Genomic DNA, 22,856 nt, shown 5'->3' with positions numbered 1-22,856 from the left:
ACGAACCATGTCGATTTATTGATCTTATTCCATCAATAGAAATATAATTTACGGATTATGATTTATCCTGACCAACATCAATAGGTAATGCCAACATCAATACCTATCGCTCCGCTCGGAAGAACCATAAGGGAGCAAGTAAGCAACCATTAAAAACTTCGTGGATTTTGGATCGATCCTTCATTTTATCAGCATTACCACATTTTCATCCTCGCCGCTATCTCTAGCATCATCACTATCGTCAACTTTCCCAATGTTCCTCAAAGTTTTCTCGCTAACCTACTTCAAACAGCCATCTAAAGTGGCAAATCAGATTCAGAATGGAACATAAAAGTTGTTGCAATAAAAATGCTCATCGTCTATTTTTTGAATCCAGCATCTGTAGCAATATACAATAATATGACGTACAAATGAAAAAAACTGTCGTCAAACATTTGGCCAAGCAAGGAATTTATACTGATAAGATGCTTTCAAAGAGTTGCATAAGCCGAGGAGTGCTTAAATTCTGTTATCCATAGTTAAAAGCCAAACTTTACAATTCCTGATAATCCGAAAATACTTTTAATTCGACATTCTTCAGGTTCCCTGTCCAAAGACCTATGCATCTTCATCGCACAATTCCGCAGCTTGCAAATCAGCAGATCACTAATCAATGAGCAACCCATAATTTAGGTGAGACACCAAATACACAGTTTAGTTCAGTAAAAAAAAAGCCGAATCATATTCATAGGCAAGCGGAAACTATCTACATACCTCTTCTTTCTGAGCATTATATCCTCCATGGTTTTCTCATGCTCCACCTTCAGTTGTGCTGCTCTGTCCATATAGGGCCTCTTTTCCTGCATAGTCAATTGAAGTAATCAAATCCAGCATCGGAAATCAATTAAATTAATATCCACGGAAATTGCAAAGGGCGCATAAGTTATGATGAGAAGTAACCTCATTGGTCATGGCCTTCCTTTTAGCCCTAGCATCCTTAGCAAGCTTCTTAATAGCCTTGGAAGCAGGGTGCTCCTCCATGTATGTCTTCTTGAAATCAAAACAACAAATGAAAGCAATGAAAGCCTCAAACAATATAAAAGAGAAAATAGATCTCAAAAAGGAACATATACTACTATCTACAAAACAATGTATAACAATTTTTTAATACATGAAATCGAAACAGCATTACAGTTGCAGGTGTTATCATAAACAGCAGACCAAACATAAACGCAGGCAAACATATACTCTCCCCCGTACAAATCATTTGTTTACTTTTTCTATTGTTTGTGAGCGATATTTTAATCAAAGGCAAACAAATGATTTGGACGGAGGGAATACATACTTCACATTATAAGGAGGTGAGCATCTGAAATCGAGTAAAATAAAGCAGATATGTATTCACACACTGCGATCATTACAAATGATTCACATTACAAGGAAGTGAGCAAATGATTTACGAAATAATCGAGTAAAACCAGCAAGTAACCCTAATTCATACTACAATCGGTCAAAACAAACAAATTCAATCAAGTATTAATCAAAAACAAATTAAAGGAAAAAATCTGATCTGAAATGGCTGATCTAACAATAATATTAGCGAAATCTACACACCGGTTTTTATTAGACTGAAACAATAGCGAAATCTAGGCTTATTCCACAATAACTGAGATAGTAGCTTAGCTAATCAGAAATAAGAAACCCGGGCCTGATATTGACGAGAAGGTCTGTTATAAGATGGTTTTATAATCAATCAACGTATTATAAAACCACATTCTATTCTATTCACCTAATAAGCCACAGAGTAGTTAAAAAATAAGAGTTAATAATAACACTCGAGTAAGACGGTTTTATACCAGCGAGTGAAAGTGATCCCGTCTGAAAAGAAAATGCAAGCATTTGATGAAATGGTAAAGTAAGACGGATCGCCATTGGGAGGGTGTTATCATGGGGAAAACACTAAAGGTCAGGATAAAATTAACCCAGGCCATCTTTTCTTGGTGGCCTTTGGCCTCCCGACCTTCTCTGATGCATTTTCCCTCAGCCACGTGTACAGACCTCAAGAAGACAGTGAATATAGCTAATTGACTCAAACTAACTTGCTAAACAAGGTTTTAAACATGGATCAACTACATAATCAACCTAAATTAAAACATGGATTCGAGAGAACGGTGAAGGTGGAACTGACCGGTTGAGGTGTGAGCACCTTTGTTTTCGGACCAACTGAACAAATTTCAAAATGACCCTAAAATAAAAGCGGTACATAAAATGATCTACCAGTTTTGCTAAATGGTTGTTTGGGTGATCACCATTGCTTCACCAACTAAATGGTTGTTTGGTTGGGTCAATTTTGGACCAACTAAAACAGTGGTTGATCATTATAGACCAATGTGTAACAATTTTACCAGACAGATTCAATAACCACTTCAACGTCTGATCTCGGATCTCCTGAACCTCAATAAACACCAAAAAGAATACTGGATACATGAAAATCAAAGTTTAAGCTAAATTAATTGACAAAACATACCTGAATAAGAACATCATTTTACCTTGTCGTGAATAATTAGGTCTCAAAAATGCACAAACGAATAGTGACAACCGCCTGTAAAATAAATACAACACCACAAAATCAAATAGTAAGCATATTCTGTAAAAATCGAGTACTTCAAAAAAAAAATATATCATAAATGCTGGGATAAAAACAATAATCAGGAAGGGGCAATAATCATGCAAGAACCATAAGTTGGGGACCAATTCGCAATTTTACTCTTTCCAAATATTGAACACCAAGCTCCAACTACTGTCGTCCTCGAACACTGAAATAGGATAACGAACATCGGAAAGAAGAAATCAAAGCAAGTACCTTCCCGATCAACATGGATGCTGCCACCTTCTAAAATCATGGAATGGGGAAACCTTAGAAGCTTCTCGATCTCCATAATCTACAAAGGAAAAGAAAAAGATCGTGGTGATATCTTGCATTTTAGAACTGATAAAAAAAAGCTATTTAGCTACTGGCAATATTTTGAAAAGTAGAAATAATGGCATGCGGATTAACCTTATTGTTAGAATGCCTCGCGGCACAAAACTAACCTTCCTAGTGACAAGGATGTCATGACTCCAATATGTATAGCAACCATCATCAGCCCTAGGAGTATAAAAGTACCAGAATAAGAATAGACGCGGTTCAAGAAAGTAAGAACAAAACTCAACGAGTACAATATATTTTGAATTAGAAATTTCGCAGTTTACAGGAACTTTCACAAAATATTGTCTTGCACATTAATTCCAATTGGCAACAACATACTAACCACCAAATAAAGTGACAGTTCATCTCATAATCCAACAAATACTTTACTCGTTAATTAAGTGACGGAAAAATGGACCTGAAAACCCCAGGACAGTAACCCCGAAAACCCCAAAGCGCTACCTCAAGCAGTGCGGCCAGATTTCTTTATTACTCTCACCTCCGTCACTTGGAATCTTGTACCCTCTCCAATGTCGACTTAGATGAACTCAGAAATCGTCTGTTAACCCCTGTCGGCCTTTTTTTGTCTGCGATAGTGTAAATAACTGAAAAATTCAACAGGGAAAGGTGGGAAAACAATTAAAATCAACAGACAAGGTTCATTAAATCTTAAAAATTCAACAGGGAAGGTAAGAGAAATGATTAAAATTGAACATGACCTTACAATAGGATCCACCAAAAGTAGAGGAGATAGGAGATGATGCATGAACATGAACAACAACAAAATCAAAGGGCAACTCACCACCGAATAATCTGCATAGAGTATAGAGGTAAGAAGTAAGTGGCAGGAAATATAGGTTGAAATTGAAATGAGAGATAACTTTATTTATACACCAACCAACGTCCAAAATAACCAATTTAAATAACTTGATTCACAAAGGTAACTTAAGAAGCAACAACAAACAGTTCTCAAGAACAATTAGGTTTAGTTGTTGAGAAGGGTTTTCTTTGAGCAAGGTAGATCAAGAACGAATGGATGATGCAGAAGATTAAATGAGTGGGTGAAAGTGTAAGAGAGAAAAGAGCTACACTGAAAGAGAAATGAAGGGCAGCGATTGAAAAGCGAAGAGGAAGATCGACGGCTCAGGGGTAACTTCAAGTTACTCTTCATAAGCTATAGTAACTTGAAGTTGGCTGTCTTGACAGCATCCATGCAGTAGGTGGCTAATGCAATCAACCTCTATAGGTTCAATTACAGTGTTGTCATAGTCATGAAAGAAACGAATGCTTTTGAGTGAATCTTGATATATATTCTTCATTCAAAGAAGTCTTACCAAAATCCTGAGAACAAAAGATCTGTTGAGGAGTCACATTCTTGAAGTGTTCACCTCACTCTTTTGGGACACTATGCTCATTGCAGTTAATCAACGTGTAGAGACACCCGAAGCCATCCTACAACAAACAAACGGAAGAATGAATTAAGCTTAATAGGCTGGAAATTAAAGATGAAATAGCATCGCTCGTTTACCGAACTACAAAATAATATTGTGTTGTTCACTAAACAATAATCAGTACTCCTATTATCTCCACTAATGGAAGGAGGGAACAAAAATAGAATCCCAAATTAGATGAAACTATACAAGTAAATAGAAGGAAGAGAGTCAGAGAAAGCAGAATAACCAGATGAGAAATGAGCAAATAGGGTAGAGATGGTCGGGACTCGAAAACTCGTAAAATCGTGGCACTACTAAATATGAAAAATCACTACAAATTTTCCCTCCTAGCTCTTTTCTAAGAACCTGCAAAATCACAGTCCTCAAAATAAAGAAATTAAAAACAACAAAATCAAATAACTATGGATAATGTCAAAATGTAAAAATCTCAAACAATATAAACTATGGACAATCTAATTAATCAAACAAATGACCTATGTCCGAATCAACCGGTAACTATATTAAATTTTAAAAAGAGAGAAGAAAAATGAGGATACCTAACAGAAAAGCCCCACCAGTACCCTTTCAAAACCGATGCCTTTGGGAACGAGCGTAGTTCGGTACCTAGAATGAGGAAGATCAGCTCTAACCTCGAAAAAAAAACAATCAAGATAAAATTAATTAAAGGCAGTTAAAATGAGAGAATGACCTAAGAAATGTTGAGGCGGAGCTACTGAAGGGACTATCTATGGAGTCTGTGACATCCACCAACCAGTACCGTCACCAGTCACGCCACAACCATCCTGAACTATTCCAGCAACGATTGCCACCAACGAACATAGAACACCTGCCTACTACAAACACCACCAATGAACCGATCAGAGTGCAGCTAGATTTATAAAACAGTAATTAAGACGGGAAGGTGGAGAGTTACTGGGTAGTAGTTGAGATTAGCTATGGAGGTGCTCTCTTGTTAAGAGTTTAGAGAAGGGAGCAAATGACACGGGACAACGTGTGGTAAGCGGAGTGTAGAACATACTCGTTTTGTGTGCGGATAATAATGTGCAATATCAGCACACATCTAGTGCCCACAGTTTCAGAATCGTTTCACTTTAAGATCAGGAGAATAATTGTTTCACTTTAACAACAGGAGAAGAATCGTTTTAACTTTTAGACAGGAGAAGCACGAGATACTCACACAACATGCACTACATCAATTGCAAGACCTGAGCACATGAACTTTATAAGCTATCAAAGTAAAATAACAAAAAAAAAATTAATGACCAACCCAAAACCTATACCGGCACATTATAGAAAAATCAACGGTTTAAACTCACAAACCAATTAAAGAACACAGATGAGCCAGGAAAAATATACTACTAACTCCCTTACACTATACATCAGATGCTGTTGATACACATCTTTTAAAGAAAGAACACAAATAAGTATGTGAGGCGAGAGACAATGTTGGCACACATCTTATACGTAGACTATTTATGTAGAGCTACACCAAATGAACAGAGATTCTGGGTTCCTGCAATTTACGACACTGCTGCATATGCTTAAAATATATTCATATCCTTTATTTGGACTGCCAAATAGATAGACATTAGGGAAGATCATTCAAAGACACGATGCAGCTAATTAAAGTTTTAAAAGCAAATAAAATAAGAATCAAATAGTGAACTTCTAATCAGCTTTAAGATACGACTCTGAAAAAACTAAAAGCATGTAGGAAGATAGTTTGCAAGTGTAAAGTAGATAACCTGCTCCTAAGACCAGTAATGTGCCCGAATTAACCTATGCATTAGACTTTCCAAGCATGGTGAAGCTTAGTTCTCTCCGAAAAGCCTACCAAATTCAAAGGATAACATAGTAAACTATTGGGGGGAGGGGGGGTGGGTTAAACTGACCAAAGATAACAAACGACCTCAATAATAAATGAGTAGGAAGGTAGTAAACGATCACTACCCTTTTTAAGTGCACTAAAGAATTCCAGGGAGTTGACTTTTCCATGAATCAATCGCGACGACAAACAAACACTGAATTTGAAGGACAACATAATAAACAATATGCGGGGTAAACGGACCCAAGATACAAGCGAGGTTAATAATGAATGATTAGAAAGACAATAAATGATACCGTAAAGAGTTAATACATAAACCACCAAACAAATCATCAAATTTTCTAATAAACACCCTCCCAGTTCACTAACCTTTTAAAAGAACTACAAGCAATTCCAGCCCCCGGGAGCATTTCCAAGTCTCCATCCCGAGGAACTAACAAACCCTGTATCTGAAGGACAACATAGTAAACAATAAGAGGAGGTAAACCGTCCAAAGATAACAAACAAGCTTAATAATTGATGTGACCATAATTGGCGCATATTTAGCCCCCGAATTACCATTGTTTCCATGCTTTTTAGTGCCTATTTGGGTCATTTCTTATCTTTAGTTCTTTGTTTTGCATATTCTTTGAGATTTTGATCCCTTGGTAGGAAAGGAGTAAGAATCTTGCATTTTCATGGCAAAACGAGGCTAAATTGATTGTATTCAATGACCAAGCATCAAGAAGAGACAAGACTAGAAGGCCTTTGTACATATTATAGTAGAAGAGCAATGTTGAGAAAGGATCCTTGCGTCCCCAAGGAAATCCCCAAGGAATTTATGAAGAAAAGGGAAGAAAAGAAGAAGAATTGACGCTGATCAACAATCCGAACGGATTGCAGATAATCCGTCCGTCCGGCCTCAACAATCCGAGCGTCCCTCCTTGGAATCCGCTCGGATTCCCCTACAACAATCCGAGCGTCCCTCTCCTGAATCCGCTCGGATTGCCCAGCCCAATTCCGGCCGTCCCGACTCTAATCCGCACGGATTTGATGACAAAGACGGATTTCATTCTTCAAGCTACGAAAAGAGAAGCCCTTCTCTCAGAAAATACCGGGTCCTCCTTGCTCAACTTAAAAAGTGTAATTACTAGTTTAGCCCTTAGTTAACCCTAATGCATCCTCCCTAATTTTCACTATAAATACCCCATTAAGCTAATTAGAGGAGCATGTTCTTCTTATCAATAATTAGGGTAGTTAATATCAATCAAATCTCTCTTCAATATTGTAATCAAGTATTAATCAAGTTTTAATCCAAGTTTTAGTTCTTTAATCTCTCTCTTGTTCTTCCTTTATTTTGGGTAATTGAAGATTATTTGGGTTATTATTGGGAGATTGACAACCTCTCAATCTAGGATTCAAGTACTTCTATTATTCTTGCTTTATTATTGGAATCATTAGTAGGTATAATCTCTTAATCCCTTTTTAATTATTGTTAATTACTTTCATTTATTCATCATGTTTCATTATGTTAGTATGATTGACAACCTTTCTAGCATGATCAACATGATAATGAGTGAGTAGTCTCTTAGCTAGGGTTTAATGGGTGATTAGGGGAAACCAACATGGGGAATGATTCATGCTTAAATCAATATGCTTTCATATCTTATTTGCTTGCTTGTTTTGATCTTAATACATGCACATGTTATATTTGATGAAATGCTAAGCCTATGAATCCTTGCATTTACTATCATCTTCTATCTTTTCAACTTGACTTGTAAGACATAACCCAACTCGAGTCTTGTTAGACCATGCATGTGTTGAGTAGGAAAGATTAAGTCGACTTGTAGGTGTTGTACAATCTAATCGATTCGGGACCCAAACTTTCCTAGGATTGTAAGATATAACCCAACTCAATCCATCACAACAATAATTGCTTGCTTATAATTTGAGAACATGTTTGTATGATCATATCCCATGATTTCCCTATGAACCCATAACACCCTAGTGCCTTTAATCAATTGTTTACACCCCTTATTCTATTCATCTTGCTAGTTTATTTTCATTGCTATTTTAGTTTAGTGACCTTCTACACCAACTCAATTTGTGACACCCCTAGACACTACTAGTTACAATAGAATTCTCATTTCAATACCCGTCCCTTGGGATCCGACCTTTACTTGCCTCTTTACTAATTGTAGAGTTGTTTGTGGAGTATAAATTGTGTTTTGTATCGACCATTGACCAACGACCACATATACTTAATTGTGAACACGAAATGGCCTCGATCAAAAATGCCGCCGTTTCGGGGACGGTGTTTAATTGATTCAAGATTTCTTTTATTGTTATTAGTTGTGTCTTTTTCACCTTGGGGAAGTAAAACTCCTCAAGGCTTGTTCTAATTGTTTTCGAGTTGTTTGATATTTTGCATGTCTAGAAGGTCACAAGGTGATTTGTTACCTTTTGACCGTGAAATCGAAAGAACCTTGACGAATAATAGGAGACTTGTTAGGAGGAATTTGAGAGGTGTTGGTGAAGTTGTTCAACCCACTAGTGAGTTTGTCAATCCTTTCGCAATAGAAGGAGAAGAAAACCCATTACACAATATCCCACAAAATCCACCTACAATGCCTAAATTCTCGTCACACTCTATACCCACCGAGGAGAATCTACCAAATGGTACTCCTACACCGCAACATCTCACCGGTAATTTTATTGCCAAGTCCGCCTTCATCCAACTAGTTGAGAGGAGCCAATTCGGGGGATTGCCTAGTGAGGACCCTCATTCTCATATGGAAACGCGATTATTGTGATGCTATCTCTCAAACGGGCGTGACTCAAGACCAAATAAGATGGGTCTTATTTACTTTTTCGTTAATCGGCACCGCAAAGCAATGGTTGAAGGGCCTTGATAAGGCCACCCTTGGAATAGATTCTTGGAAGAAGTTAGCTCTAGCTTTCTACAAAAAATTCTACCCACCGGAAAAGACTAACATGCTAAGAGCTCAAATTACGGGTTTTAAGCAAAGGGATGAAGAATCTTTGTATGAAGCTTGGGAGCGGTTCAAAGGTATTTGTCGCTCATGTCCTCACCATGGACTTAGCGAATGGTTTTTAGTGCAACAATTTTGGAATGGTTTATATGAAGATTCTAGGAACATTCTCAATATGGGATCAAATGGAATGTTCACCGAAGTTGATGACAATCAAACATGGAACAAGATTTAGGAAATGGCGGTCCATAATTCACAATATAGTAGACCTCGCAAGGCTACTAGAGGAGGAAAGCATGAAGTGGACTCCGTTACTCAATTGGGTGCTCAACTTAGTGCTCACATTGACACAATCAACTTGAAGTTTGAACAAGCTATGGCTAGACTTGAGGAAAACTCAAAAACATCAAAGCATCATGTCAATGCCATGACGGCATCCTCATCAATCCCAAGTGGGATATGTGAGAATTGTGGAACTTTGGGACATGACCCAAGTGAGTGTAGGGGAACAACCGAACAAGTTAATGCTTTCCAAGCTTACAAAAGTGGTACCCCTTATTCAAATTTTTACAATGAAAACACCAAGTTCCATCCAAATCTCTCATACAAAAGCCAAAATGTTCAAAACCCTCAAACAACATACACTCCACCACCCATGAGGAACCAAAATCAAAGACCCTTTTACAATCAAAACCAAGGTTACCAAAATCAAAATCCATACAATCACCAAAATGACCAAGGTTTTGATGTCCAAAAAGCGGTCCTCCAAATGCAAAAGAATCAACAAGAATTTTTCACTCAAATGCAAAAAGATAGCCAAGCAAAAGACACCACCATCAACAACATTCTAGCTCATACCAAGATGTTGGAAACACAATTGACTCAACTAGCATCTTCAAGCTCACAAAGACAAAAGGGCAATTACCACCTCAAAGTAATCCCCTAGACATGAAACGGTTAGTGCCATTCACTTGAGAAGTGGTACAAGATATGAAGCACCGAAGGAGCAAGTTGAGGATGAAGTTGTGAAAGCTAGTGAAAAGGAAGAAATTGTGCAAAGCCCCAAAGAAGGGGAATCATCAAAAGAAGAAAGTTCAAAGAAAAATGAAGACAAAGCCAAAGAAAAGGAGCCCATTGTGATTAGACTTCCTTTTCCAAGTCGTCAAGCCAAGCCCAAATTTGATGATCAACTTGGAAAGTTCATGGAGATTGTGAAGAACTTAGAAGTCTCAATTCCTTTCACGGAATTAATCAATCACGCACCGCCTATGCAAAGTACATGAAAGATATCCTCACAAAGAAGAAGTCGATCCAGAAACTTGAGACTATCGCCTTCACTAAGGTGAGTAGTGCAATACTTCAAGGAAGTTCACCTCCAAAGTTAAAGGATCCGGGAAGCTTCTCAATACCGTGTACCATTGGCGACACGACGATCAACAAAGCCTTATGTGATCTAGGGGCTAGTGTGAGTGTCATGCCGTACTCGGTGAGTAAAAGGTTGGGAATGGGAGAGCTTAAATGCACCAATATCACACTTCAAATGGCCGATAGATCGACGAAGACACCATTAGGGATATGGGAAGATGTCCCCGTGCGAATTGGGAAGTTTTTCATCCCGGTGGACTTTGTTATTGTTGATATGGAGGAAGATTCCAACATTCCAATCATCTTAGGAAGACCTTTCCTACACACCGCGGGTGCGGTGATTGATGTGAAACATGGAGAGCTCACTCTAGAAGTGGGAGATGAAAGCATAACTTTTAATCTTGACAAGACCATGAGAGCTCCTCGTTTGCATGAGCCATGTTTCATGATTGATCATTATAGCCGAAAAGATGAAAGGAAGAAATCGGAACTCCAATGGAGGAAGAAAATTGAAGATGCTCCATTCAAAGAGCAAGTGAATTGTAACAAGGAGAGCTTGCAAAGCTCATCAAAATCAACCAAGGAAGAAGAAGATGGCCTCATTGGCCAAGAAAAGAAATTGGGAGAGTTGTCTCCATCTAAGCAAGAGATTTTCAATGATCAACTCAATGAAGTTTGTGGTCTTTGGGACGACGAATTTGAAGGGATCTTTAATCCCTACATTGGGCATGCCATCGATCATGATCAACAACAAGGGCCACGGTCTATTGAGGACCTCTACCATAACAATGAACAAGCTTTTGATTACTTCTTCAAGGTGTTGAGCAACATCAACAACACCTTGAACATGCCCCCTTGACATCTCATCAAGAATGAGAGTTTGGTGGAGTCCTCCCTAAACCACCACTTGTAAATATTTCTAACTCCCTAACTTACATTTCAATTCTTGTATTGCATTTTTTTGTCATTTTTGGATTTTTATTTACTTTGATCAAAATAATTGTCATGTAAGAGAGAAGTGAGGGAGGGACTAACGATTTCAATTGATGTGTAGTGCTTTACCTTAGTGTGGGGATGGGAATTGCCTAGGCTATTCATGCCTTAGTAGTGCCCCCACAATGAAGAACACAAGAAATGAAGAAGAATGGAAGAATGGTAAAGGGAAATGCATTGTGCACGAATGAAGTGAATCCGGGTACAAAGGACCAGAATCCGAGCGTATTCCTTAAAATCCGCCCGTCTTCAACAATCCGAGCGTCCTGACCAAAAGACGCCCGTCCTGAGCTGAGCTGAAATTGAAAATTTCTTGACTGTTAAAGAATCCGAGCGGATTTTCGGGAAGACGCCGTCTCACGTAATCCGTCCGTCTTGTGAACAAGACGCCCGTCTTGCGGTCAAGAAAACAAAGAAATTTCTCTCGGGATCAAATCCGTCCGTCCTGCAGCAAATCCGCCCGTCCCTACACAGAAGAATCCGAGCGGATTCCCCAGAATCCGCCCGTCTTTAGGCGAGCTTCTGAAAATTTTGAAGCTGCAGAATCCGCACGGATTGCCCCTGCGTTTTCGAAAATTTCGACTCTTTTAAATACCCTCCCACCTTCATTCCTTCAATCATTCATTCATAAACACTACCCTAAACATCAAAACCCTCATCCTCTCCATCACAAAAACAAAAACCCTCAACAAAATCCACCAAAATCAAATCAAACCATCCTTCAAACAACAAATCAATCACTCCATCTTCAATAACAATCAAAACCAAGAACAAAATCTTCAACTTTTGAGTCGATTTTTGATTTCATAAAGACAAGGCCTTTCACCTTCAAATCGATTTGGGCATTCTACAAATTGAAGATTTTTGATTCTTTTCTTGGTTAGTTCATCAAATGGCAAGGACAAAGGGTGCAACAAAGGCACCAAAGGCAAAGGCTCTCTCTCAAAGGCAAAAAGCTCTCCAAACAAAGAAAGCTTTGGCAATGGTGGTATCAACACCAAATTTGGAAGTGCAACAACAACAACAACAAACTTCTATGGGAGCATCACCTTCTACTCCGGTAATCGATCAACTCTTGCATTATCCGGAGGTAACTTTTATTTCCGATACCCATAGAAAGACATTTGCCAAGTTTGCTATGAAATCAATTCAATCCACCAAATTCATATGTAAAGATGCTTTGGAGAAATTGGGTGTTCTTGAACAAACAAAAGCCTTTTTCAATGCCATGGGTTTGAAGAAATTGTTTGAAACAAAGGAATTGACATACCCTTCCCTTATCTTGGAATTCTTAAGTTCTTTAAAAGTCACCAAAGTTGAGAATAGGGAAAATCTTGAGTTTCGTCTAGCTAACATTAGTAGACGCATTACCTTTAAGGAATTGGGTGAAATTTTGGGTCTTAGCGATGAATCGAGATATTTTAAGCATTATGGAAAGTATGACCCCGAGCCTCTTTGGGAGGCAATCTCCGGGAAGAAATTTGATGATTTTCATGCTTGTCGTGCTCTTTTGGTCCATCATCCGGGCATAAGAGTATGGCACAAAGTTGTGGGAAATACCATAATTGCTAGGAAAGACACCAATCATTTCACAAGACTTGATTTTATTCTCCTTGAATCGGCTTTGAATATCGGAAGAATCCATACCAAGCCTTTCAATTCTTTGAGGCTATTGGTTGATAGATGGCTCCATGTTGATAGTGGGAAGAAGGGTACAACCGTTATTGTTAATGGCGGCCTAGTCACGGTCCTAGCCAAGCACTTTGATCCTAATTTCAATAAGGATAGCAAGTACAAGGCAAAGGAAGGTGGCCATCTTATTGATATGCCTATCATGATTAACAAGTTCAAGTGGGTTGCTCAAAACCCCTTTGACACCAAGTATGGATGGCTTACTAGTGAGGCTCGATCATTCACTTTACCCGCAAAGATTTGTCGTCTAAGTGTCCACCGGACCAACTATCTACTTCCCCTATCCGAAGAAGCCGAGTACATCATTCAACAATAAAAGGGTGATCATGAAACTCCCTCCTCTTCCATTGTTATACCGCCTTACCCCTTTGTGTATGAAGAGTTCAAACCGCAAGGAGTTGAAATTGGGAAAGACTATGTCACTCTTCTTATGCAAGCCATGCACAAGCAAGCTTATGAAGATCGGAAGAATGCTTATTTGGCTCAATATCCTCCCCTCTTACATTTAGCTAGGCAAGGACTCCTTGATCCATCTTGTCCTTTGCCTAGTTGGGCGGATAAAGAAGCCTTGTTTCCGGGTGCATCTAGGGACGTGGTGGAAGACAATGAGGTTGTTGGAAATGGTGAAGAAATTGATGATAATATTGAGGAAGAAGCAAGTGGAGATGGAGAAAGAGATGGTGAAGATAATGATGAGCAAGATAATGAAGACAGTGATGAAGAAAGTGCCAAGGAAAGTGGCAATGTGACCACTTCTCATGAGGGAAGTGATGATGATGATAGCATGATGGAAGACTAGCCTTGGAGACTCCTACACTCCCATGGTTTGTCTATATCTCTTTGTATTTTATTTCATTTTGATCATTGTTGGTTTAGTCCTAGCAACATCAAAGGACTCACACCTCGGTACCATTGAGGTGTTCTTTATTGTTCCCATTTGTAAAATCCAAAATAACAATCTAGTTTCATGCATAGCATAGTGTGTGCATGAACTATACCCATCCTTGACATTAGCAATAGTGTCTTATTTGGTTTGGGGAAGTTAATGCATACACAACGGGAGGTAATCTAAATTATCCTCTCCGTCATAACAAAAACCATGCATCATGTAGTATAGCTTAGTGTAGAATTGCATTTAGTATAGAAATCATGCATCATCTTTGCATAATTTCCATCATTTTGGCCATTGAGGACAATGCCCATATTAGTGTGGGGATGGGAATTCTAACACTTAACTTTTATTCAAAAAACCCATAAAAATTGAAAAATTTCAAAAATCATAAAAATTGAAAAAATTGAAAAACCAAAAACAAGTTCATTTCCTTTGTATATATTGTCTTGTATATATTGTGTTTGTTTATCCTTGTTCACTTTGATTGACTACGCCACATCCGAGACATGAGGATATTGAAGACCGCATGGTATGATCTTTCCAATCTCCTTTTTCCTCTTTATGTTAATGACTATGTGGCTTTATTTTGATTGATGCGGTAAAAACAATGTGAATTTAGGATTGCATTTAGTTTATATGGCATACTAGTTGGTAGAATCATTTGCATTAGGATGTGTATATGTTACTTGCATCATGGCATGTAGTTGCATGTTAGAAAAATTTTGCGAAACCGTCTATTTGGGAAGCTTGACAAGTATATATAGGCCCTAGTAGATGCTTTTTATTCTTAAGACTTTGCTTGTTAGAATGCTTGTAAAACACCCTAGGATGTGTCATGCTAGTATCCTTTAACCCATGGTTTAAGGCCTAGTCAAGAGTACCTTGTGGTGTGATAACTCCTTGGCTACCGTTTATTCCAAGGTGACCCTTGAAACCATGCATACATCTATCATTCATCCATGTTCTACCACATTTTTGTCATCAAAGGGAATGGGCACAAAAAGAAATCAATTTGAGTTCAATGAAATGAAAAGTGAAAGAAAGTTTGCAAAAATGCATCAAATGAAAAGAGGAGCAAAAATAGAACTCCTAAGCTTCAAATACAAGGCACCCTCGTTACTAATTGGGGTGACTTTGAAAATGTTCAAAAAAAGAAATGCAAAAAGTTGTCAAGTATTGAAATGCCAAAAATCAAAAAGAAATGGCAAGAAAGTGTTCTCAAATGTCAAATGCCAAATGAAATTGGGGGAAAAAAACAAAAACAAAAGCAAACTCCCAAAATGAAACTCAAATATCTATTGATCCCTTTATCCATCGTATCCATTTTTGTGCATGGTAGAGAGGGGACGACCCTTCTTCTTGTCTAGGCAAGAGGGGGAATTCGGCGATCCTCCAGTGTTTCTAACACCATAGGAGTCTACTCTTGACAAAAGCATTTAACGATTGAGGACAAAGGTACCCTAGCTTGACACAACTTGGAGGTGATTTATTGGTATCCTTCTAGGCTTAGTAGTTTGAACAAACCGCATCTATGAAGGATTGTGTACCCTTGAATTGCTTCCCCTTAGATAATTTCCGCCACTTAGATGAGGAAAGTGGCTATTCTTTTTGTAGATGCATACATTATGTGATTTTATGTGCTTTAATGTTTGGATGTGTCGCCATTTTGGCAAGACCCACCTTGCCTTGCAAGAAGGCATCCTACCTCATGGTTGTCTTGTTGTGAGTTGAAGGGGCGGAGTGAGACCCGCTAATTGTCTCATATCGGCTATTATTATTAGGATAGGTTAGTTTTGGTCCTAGTCTTTGTCACCTCTTTACTCGGGACGAGCAAAGGTTCGGTTTGGGGATATTTGATGTGACCATAATTGGCGCATATTTAGCCCCCGAATTACCATTGTTTCCATGCTTTTTAGTGCCTATTTGGGTCATTTCTTATCTTTAGTTCTTTGTTTTGCATATTCTTTGAGATTTTGATCCCTTGGTAGGAAAGGAGTAAGAATCTTGCATTTTCATGGCAAAACGAGGCTAAATTGATTGTATTCAATGACCAAGCATCAAGAAGAGACAAGACTAGAAGGCCTTTGTACATATTATAGTAGAAGAGCAATGTTGAGAAAGGATCCTTGCGTCCCCAAGGAAATCCCCAAGAAATTTATGAAGAAAAGGGAAGAAAAGAAGAAGAATTGACGCTGATCAACAATCCGAACGGATTGCAGACAATCCGTCCGTCCAACCTCAACAATCCGAGCGTCCCTCCTTGGAATCCGCTCGGATTCCCCCTCAACAATCCGAGCGTCCCTCTCCTGAATCCGCTCGGATTGCCCAGCCCAATTCGGCCGTCCGACTCTAATCCGCACGGATTTGATTTCAAGATAAAGACGGATTTCATTCTTCAAGCTACGAAAAGAGAAGCCCTTCTCTCAGAAAATACCGGGTCCTCCTTGCTCAACTTAAAAAGTGTAATTACTAGTTTAGCCCTTATTTAACCCTAATGCATCCTCCCTAATTTTCACTATAAATACCCCATTAAGCTAATTAGAGGAGCATGTTCTTCTTATCAATAATTAGGGTAGTTAATATCAATCAAATCTCTCTTCAATATTGTAATCAAGTATTAATCAAGTTTTAATCCAAGTTTTAGTTCTTTAATCTCTCTCTTGTTCTTCCTTTATTTTGGGTAATTGAAGATTATTTGGGTTATTATTGGGAGATTGACAACCTCTCAATCTAGGATTCAAGTACTTCTATTATTCTTGCTTTATTATTGGAATCATTAGTAGGTATAATCTCTTAATCCCTTTTTAATTATTGTTAATTACTTTCATTTATTCATCATGTTTCATTATGTTAGTATGATTGACAACCTTTCTAGCATGATCAACATGATAATGAGTGAGTAGTCTCTTAGCTAGGGTTTAATGGGTGATTAGGGAAACCAACATGGGGAATGATTCATGCTTAAATCAATATGCTTTCATATCTTATTTGCTTGCTTGTTTTGATCTTAATACATGCACATGTTATATTTGATGAAATGCTAAGCCTATGAATCCTTGCATTTACTATCATCTTCTATCTTTTCAACTTGACTTGTAAGACATAACCCAACTCGAGTCTTGTTAGACCATGCATGTGTTGAGTAGGAAAGATTAAGTCGACTTGTAGGTGTTGTACAATCTAATCGATTCGGCTCCGGGACCCAAACTTTCCTAGGATTGTAAGATATAACCCAACTCAATCCATCACAACAATAATTGCTTGCTTATAATTTGAGAACATGTTTGTATGATCATATCCCATGATTTCCCTATGAACCCATAACATCCTAGTGCCTTTAATCAATTGTTTACACCCCTTATTCTATTCATCTTGCTAGTTTATTTTCATTGCTATTTTAGTTTAGTGACCTTCTACACCAACTCAATTTGTGACACCCCTAGACACTACTAGTTACAATAGAATTCTCATTTCAATACCCGTCCCTTGGGATCCGACCTTTACTTGCCTCTTTACTAATTGTAGAGTTGTTTGTGGAGTATAAATTGTGTTTTGTATCGACCATTGACCAACGACCACATATGCTTAATTGTGAACACGAAATGGCCTCGATCAATAATAAACGATTACGAAAGCAGAAAATGATTACTAACTCTTTCAGCGCACTAAACGAGCTCAATAACACACGGGCTGAACTTTGGGGCAACTTTCGCCATCTCAGCAACAACTGCCACCACCGACGAAAAATCATATATAATCAATAAATGAAGAAGGTTGTCCAACAAAGATCAAAATAAAATAACACAAATAAAGCAGATTAGTATACATAACACAACAGTACATCGCCATCCAAGAAAACACAAACAAATTAACCCCAATAAAGCGAAATTTGAAGAATAAAAAATAGAAAAAAAAACCTCAAAATCTGACCACAAAGCTATGTTGTCCAAGCAATGAAATCAGTACCAACGAAAAACCCAACAAATTTGGCAACAATCAGCCTGCGAGTTCACTAACCTTTTAAGAGCACTTTGAGGAATTTCAACCCCAGGAGCATTCGCACTCCGAGGAACTAACAAGGCCTGCACTTAAACAACAATATAACAAACAATAATTAGGGTAAACTGACCAAAAATAACACAGGAGCATTCAAGATCCAAAGGGAGAAATAGCCAGGAAACCCAAACTAAAATAAGATTGAACAAAGAATATAAGGTGATAACAAACTCAACAAAGAATCAAAAGCCTTGATTTGATGATAAAAGGGGAGAAATTGAACACTAAATATCAATGATTTTAAGAAACTATCCACAACATACACTAAATGAACACTCAGCCGAAAACAAAATTAACACAGCTCATCAATCCGAAACAACGAATAACTACGAGAGTGAGACGAGAATAAAACCTGTAGCTGAAGTGTGATGACGATCCCGAGCCGAAATGCGATGATGTTTCCTACACACCCAAAACCAAATCATTGATAACTGCTAATATTGGCCACCCACAAATAAAGGAATCCAGAACAAATGTGTAAATCAATACCCTAAAACTAAAAAAATCAAACTAAATAAACAACAAAAATTGAAAAAATCAGTATAATACCCTATGAATAATGAAATCAAACTGATAAACAACAAAAATGGAATTTGAATCGCAAAAAAGAGAACCTGCCCAAAGAGATTTTCGATGATTTTTTGAGGAGTGAGGAGTGCTGTGAGTAGAGGATGTCGATGTTTTTGTCAATAAGAGTCAATAGAGAAAGGCATAAAGGAGTGGCTGTGAGTGATAGATAAATGGAGGGATGAGATGTGAAGGGGAGATCAACGGCCAAAGGGAGAACTTGGGTGGTACTATTCATTGCTACAGTACCACAAGTTCTCCCTTTTTAAAGTGTAGGGATATATATATATATATATATATATATATATATATATATATATAGAGGCGAGATGTCGTGAGTTTGGTTCTTACGGTGAGTTGTGAGTTTGTATGCTCACAAATCTCAGCCATTAGATGAGGATAAATAGACTGTTGAGATTGAACCTAGAAATAGTTGAAAAAACACGCGGCGTCCAAACACATCTGAGTATCTTCAAAATAGACGGTTATATTATCTCATCTATCACCATTAATATTTTATCTTCTCACTTCTTTCATCCCCATTGCTCTTCTCAGATTCTCAAATCAGATTTTTTTTTTTACTTTAAGCATTCAACACCTCCAATCACTACATCATCATCATATACTCACTCATCTTTTTCAAAAAATTCAACTTGATTACTTCAAGTTGTATGACCAGATAGATGTTTGGTGAAAACCATAATTTTCTTGTATAAAACTAATTGCCAAAGCGGTCATTTTAGATAAAGAAAATCAAAGCTTAGCCTAGGTAGTAATGGCCCTGGTCTCGTTCTTCTGTTTGAAGTACGGTGAAGATGTATTCAGTTCATAGGCCAGACGAACTTTCATCGACATTTCCTCTATTTTCTCTCTCAAATTTCTCTCCCCTTTCTTCCTTTATTAGTTCAATTAGCAAATTTATTCTTGTGTGCTGTTGGGAACTAATGCTTAGTGACTAGTTTAGTGTTGGTAAGCCAGTTTGAGTTTTGGTAAAATTGATTTATGTAAGTTTATGTTCGGAATTCGATGTTATTTTTATTGACTCTTTTAATTTCATACATATTTCCTTTTTGTTTTCTGTTTTGTAATTTCACACTTCAGATTGATAAGGAACATGTCCGATGGTAAACATGCCAGATGTATGCAGCTTTTATAGTATTAATATTGATAAGGAGCCGCGATTCAGTAGTCTTGAAAAGGAGTTCATGGTGGTGGTCTTGAAAAGGAGTTGAAAGGCAATGGAGGATTGAAGTCGCTTGCTTGCTGGTTGTCGACGGATTGAATTGTTGATGACGAAGTCGCTTCTCCTGCTTTTCAGAGAGCTGTCTTGTAAAAGAAAAGGAAAGAAGACAAGAATTTTGTTCAAGCTACTGTAGATGTGTTCTTAGAATTCAGTTTTTTCATGTATGTTCATGTAAGATTTCAACCTGTATTTCTCTGTACCATGAATGAAAACAGTCGTAACCCTTGAATTCCGGGTTTTTTTCCCTCAGTTTTTTTTCTTATTGGAAAGTGAGTTTGTAATGCCATACTGAGTAATTATTTACTTACTACTTGTGGATTTTTCATTGGTTTATCGACTTTTTGCAGACTTGATAGACAAGTCAGATTAGTCGAATGCAACCTTGATTTTACGTTAATCAACGAGTTTTTAACTTTGTAATGAGAATACTGAATGCAAGTGTGAGTGTTGGCTTTTCATGATGCCCAGATGATTGCCTGTTACATGAATATCAAGACAAGAGCAAGCAGATGATTGCCCAGATGAGAATACTAATAGCCGCTCCAGACCAGTCTCTCCTGCACGGGAAGAGCATTGCATTTACAGCAGAACAAGAGCAAGCAAATGAAGAATTCCAGCACACAACATTTTGAATAGTGGTCCATAAGAGGAGCCAAGCCTTATACAAAGTGCGGTGCAAGGTCGAATTGCATGAAGCTGGCTTACGTAGCCTCATGCTATGATGTCATTTGGACAATTTATGAACTTAAAAGCTGTCACATTTGTGCATTATTTATGACTTTATAGAGTAGTGATGTGATAATCGAACATTCGAACCAAATTCTTAAGAGAATTAGGCTATCATACTTCCAATCTAGTTGGAGTTGTATTCAAGGCTCATCCCCTATCTATATATGATTGCACACTTATTTTTCAATGCAATTTTTAATTTATGACGGTCTTAAGTTAAGAAATACTTTAATTCACAACCTATATGGCTACATGTAAGATGTCTTAATATAAGAATGTTTTAAACATCTATTATTTTGCTGAATTATTAGTCGCTTTCGAGCAAGAAATTTATGTACTCCCTCTATCTCGATCATTTGTCGTCCTTTTCCATATTGGGAATACTGAATGCAAGTTTGAGTATTCTGTTAGAATTCCTTCATTTTTGGGGTCTTTGTATTTTTCTAAAAGTCCTTTTTGAATTGGTCCAAAGGGTAAGGATCTCATCACAATAACACCACAATAACAATAATAGCAGAATAACAGCACAATAACATGTGGTAAAAAAAGAGTAAAAAAATCAAAGTAGTAAAAAATCTAAGTGACACCGGAATAACATCACAATAACACCAGAATAACAGTAGAATAACAACACAATAACACGTGGAAAAAAAATCAAAGTCGAAAAAAATCAAAGTGGCACCGGAATAACATCACAATAACACCAGAATAACAGCACAATAACATGCGATAAAAAAATCAAAGTAGTAAAAAAATCAGAGTAGTAAAAAATCAAAGTGACACCGGAATAACATCACAATAACAGTAGAATAACAGTAGAATAACAGCAGAATAACACGTGGTAAAAAAAAGAAAAAAAAAATCAAAGTCGTAAAAAAAATCAGAGTAATAGCAGAATAACATCACAATAACAGCGGAATAACAACAACAACACAATAACATGTGGTAAAAAAAAAAAAATCAAAGTCGTAAAAAAAATTAAAGTGACAGCAGAATAACATCACAATAACAGCGGAGTAACAATAACAGCACAATAACACGTGCTAAAAAAAAGAAAAAAAATCAAAGTCGTAAAAAAAATCAAAGTAACAGCAGAATAGCATCACAATAACAGCGGAATAACAATAACAACACAATAACATGTGGTAAAAAAAAGAGAAAAAAAATCAAAGTCGTTAAAAAAAACACAATAACAGCATAATAACAGGAGGTAAAAAAAAATAAGAGTGAAAAAAAATTCAAGCAAAAAAAAATTTGGTACAAAAAGAAAAAAAAAAGGTAACATAATGAGAAAATTAGAGAAAAACATAAGAGAAAAAAAAAATCAAAGTTGTAAAAAAAAAACATAATAACACGAGGTAAAAAAAAAGATAAAAAAATTAATGTAAAAAAAAAAAAGAGTAGCCCTAGAAAAAAGAGAAAATAAACTAAATAACAATACTTTTATATGATAACTAAGATTAATCTTGGCCACTCATCTCTAATTTAATCTAATGGTTGAGATTCCCCCAACTCACAACTCACCATAAGAACCAAAATCACCAAATCCAATCTATATATATATATATATATATAGAGAGATTGAATCATGTGAGGCACCCTTCTTAGGGTGAGGCGGCTGGACTTATCTCTACCATCCGATCAAAAACACATGAATGCACAAGATTATGCCACATGTCCCCAACCAACACCCCATTTAACAGACCTTGAAATCGTGTTACTCTATCATTTACTCACTTCACTTTCTCTCTCTTCAACCCATCTTCAGCTCGTTCTTCAACTCGTTCTTTATCTCGTCTTCATCTTCAAATTTCAAACTCGTCTTCATCTTCACACTTCGCTCGCCATCTTCTCATTCGACTTATTACCGCCATTATCATCGAGCTTCGTTCACCATTATCATCCAAAATTAGGTTATTTCTATCAATTAATTTTTCTTTCGATTTACACCGATTCAATTTAATTTAATACATTTTCGATCAACTATTATTATTGAATTGTTAATGGAGAATATTCGGTGTTATTGTCTTGGTAATCTGGTATTACATTAATCCTTGTTGAAATTTTGGATAAATTAATTTTGATGTGAAATGTAAATTGTGGTGTCTTGCTATGTGTTTT

General features: G+C 37.2%; 1 protein-coding gene and 1 non-coding gene across 8 annotated transcripts; both read right to left on the bottom strand.

Annotated features, from left to right (window-relative positions):
- Positions 1-315: 315 nt before the first annotated feature.
- LOC141633195 (uncharacterized) lies at positions 316-19,022 on the bottom strand. Of its 7 annotated transcripts, XM_074445640.1 has the most exons (18): positions 18,815-18,954; positions 18,549-18,598; positions 18,158-18,222; positions 17,794-17,867; positions 6,596-6,675; positions 6,147-6,231; positions 5,090-5,234; positions 4,938-5,004; positions 4,628-4,746; positions 4,282-4,399; positions 3,667-3,760; positions 3,366-3,552; positions 3,073-3,127; positions 2,843-2,921; positions 2,529-2,581; positions 940-1,029; positions 754-839; positions 316-645 (listed from the first exon to the last, which is right to left on the bottom strand). In XM_074445640.1, the coding sequence occupies exons 16-18, from the start codon at positions 1,018-1,020 to the stop codon at positions 519-521; spliced, it is 294 nt and encodes a 97-aa protein (XP_074301741.1). In that variant the 5' UTR covers positions 1,021-1,029; positions 2,529-2,581; positions 2,843-2,921; positions 3,073-3,127; positions 3,366-3,552; positions 3,667-3,760; positions 4,282-4,399; positions 4,628-4,746; positions 4,938-5,004; positions 5,090-5,234; positions 6,147-6,231; positions 6,596-6,675; positions 17,794-17,867; positions 18,158-18,222; positions 18,549-18,598; positions 18,815-18,954; the 3' UTR covers positions 316-518. The 7 variants fall into 7 exon arrangements, 2 of the variants coding, with proteins under 2 accessions (XP_074301741.1, XP_074301742.1); XM_074445641.1 differs by lacking the exon at positions 4,628-4,746 and having other exon boundaries at positions 3,672-3,760; XR_012537996.1 differs by lacking the exons at positions 316-645; positions 754-839; positions 940-1,029; ... (2 more) ...; positions 3,073-3,127; positions 3,366-3,552 and having other exon boundaries at positions 18,815-19,022.
- On the bottom strand, positions 9,200-9,306 carry LOC141637005 (small nucleolar RNA R71). Its single transcript, XR_012541570.1, has one exon. It is a non-coding gene; the product is annotated as a small nucleolar RNA R71 (small nucleolar RNA).
- Positions 19,023-22,856: the final 3,834 nt, after the last annotated feature.

This window comes from Silene latifolia, chromosome Y (assembly GCF_048544455.1).
Source record: "Silene latifolia isolate original U9 population chromosome Y, ASM4854445v1, whole genome shotgun sequence".
NCBI lineage: Eukaryota > Viridiplantae > Streptophyta > Magnoliopsida > Caryophyllales > Caryophyllaceae > Silene > Silene latifolia.
The sequence above is the reverse complement of the archived record's forward strand: the minus strand, read 5'-3'. Positions and strand labels throughout refer to the sequence as shown.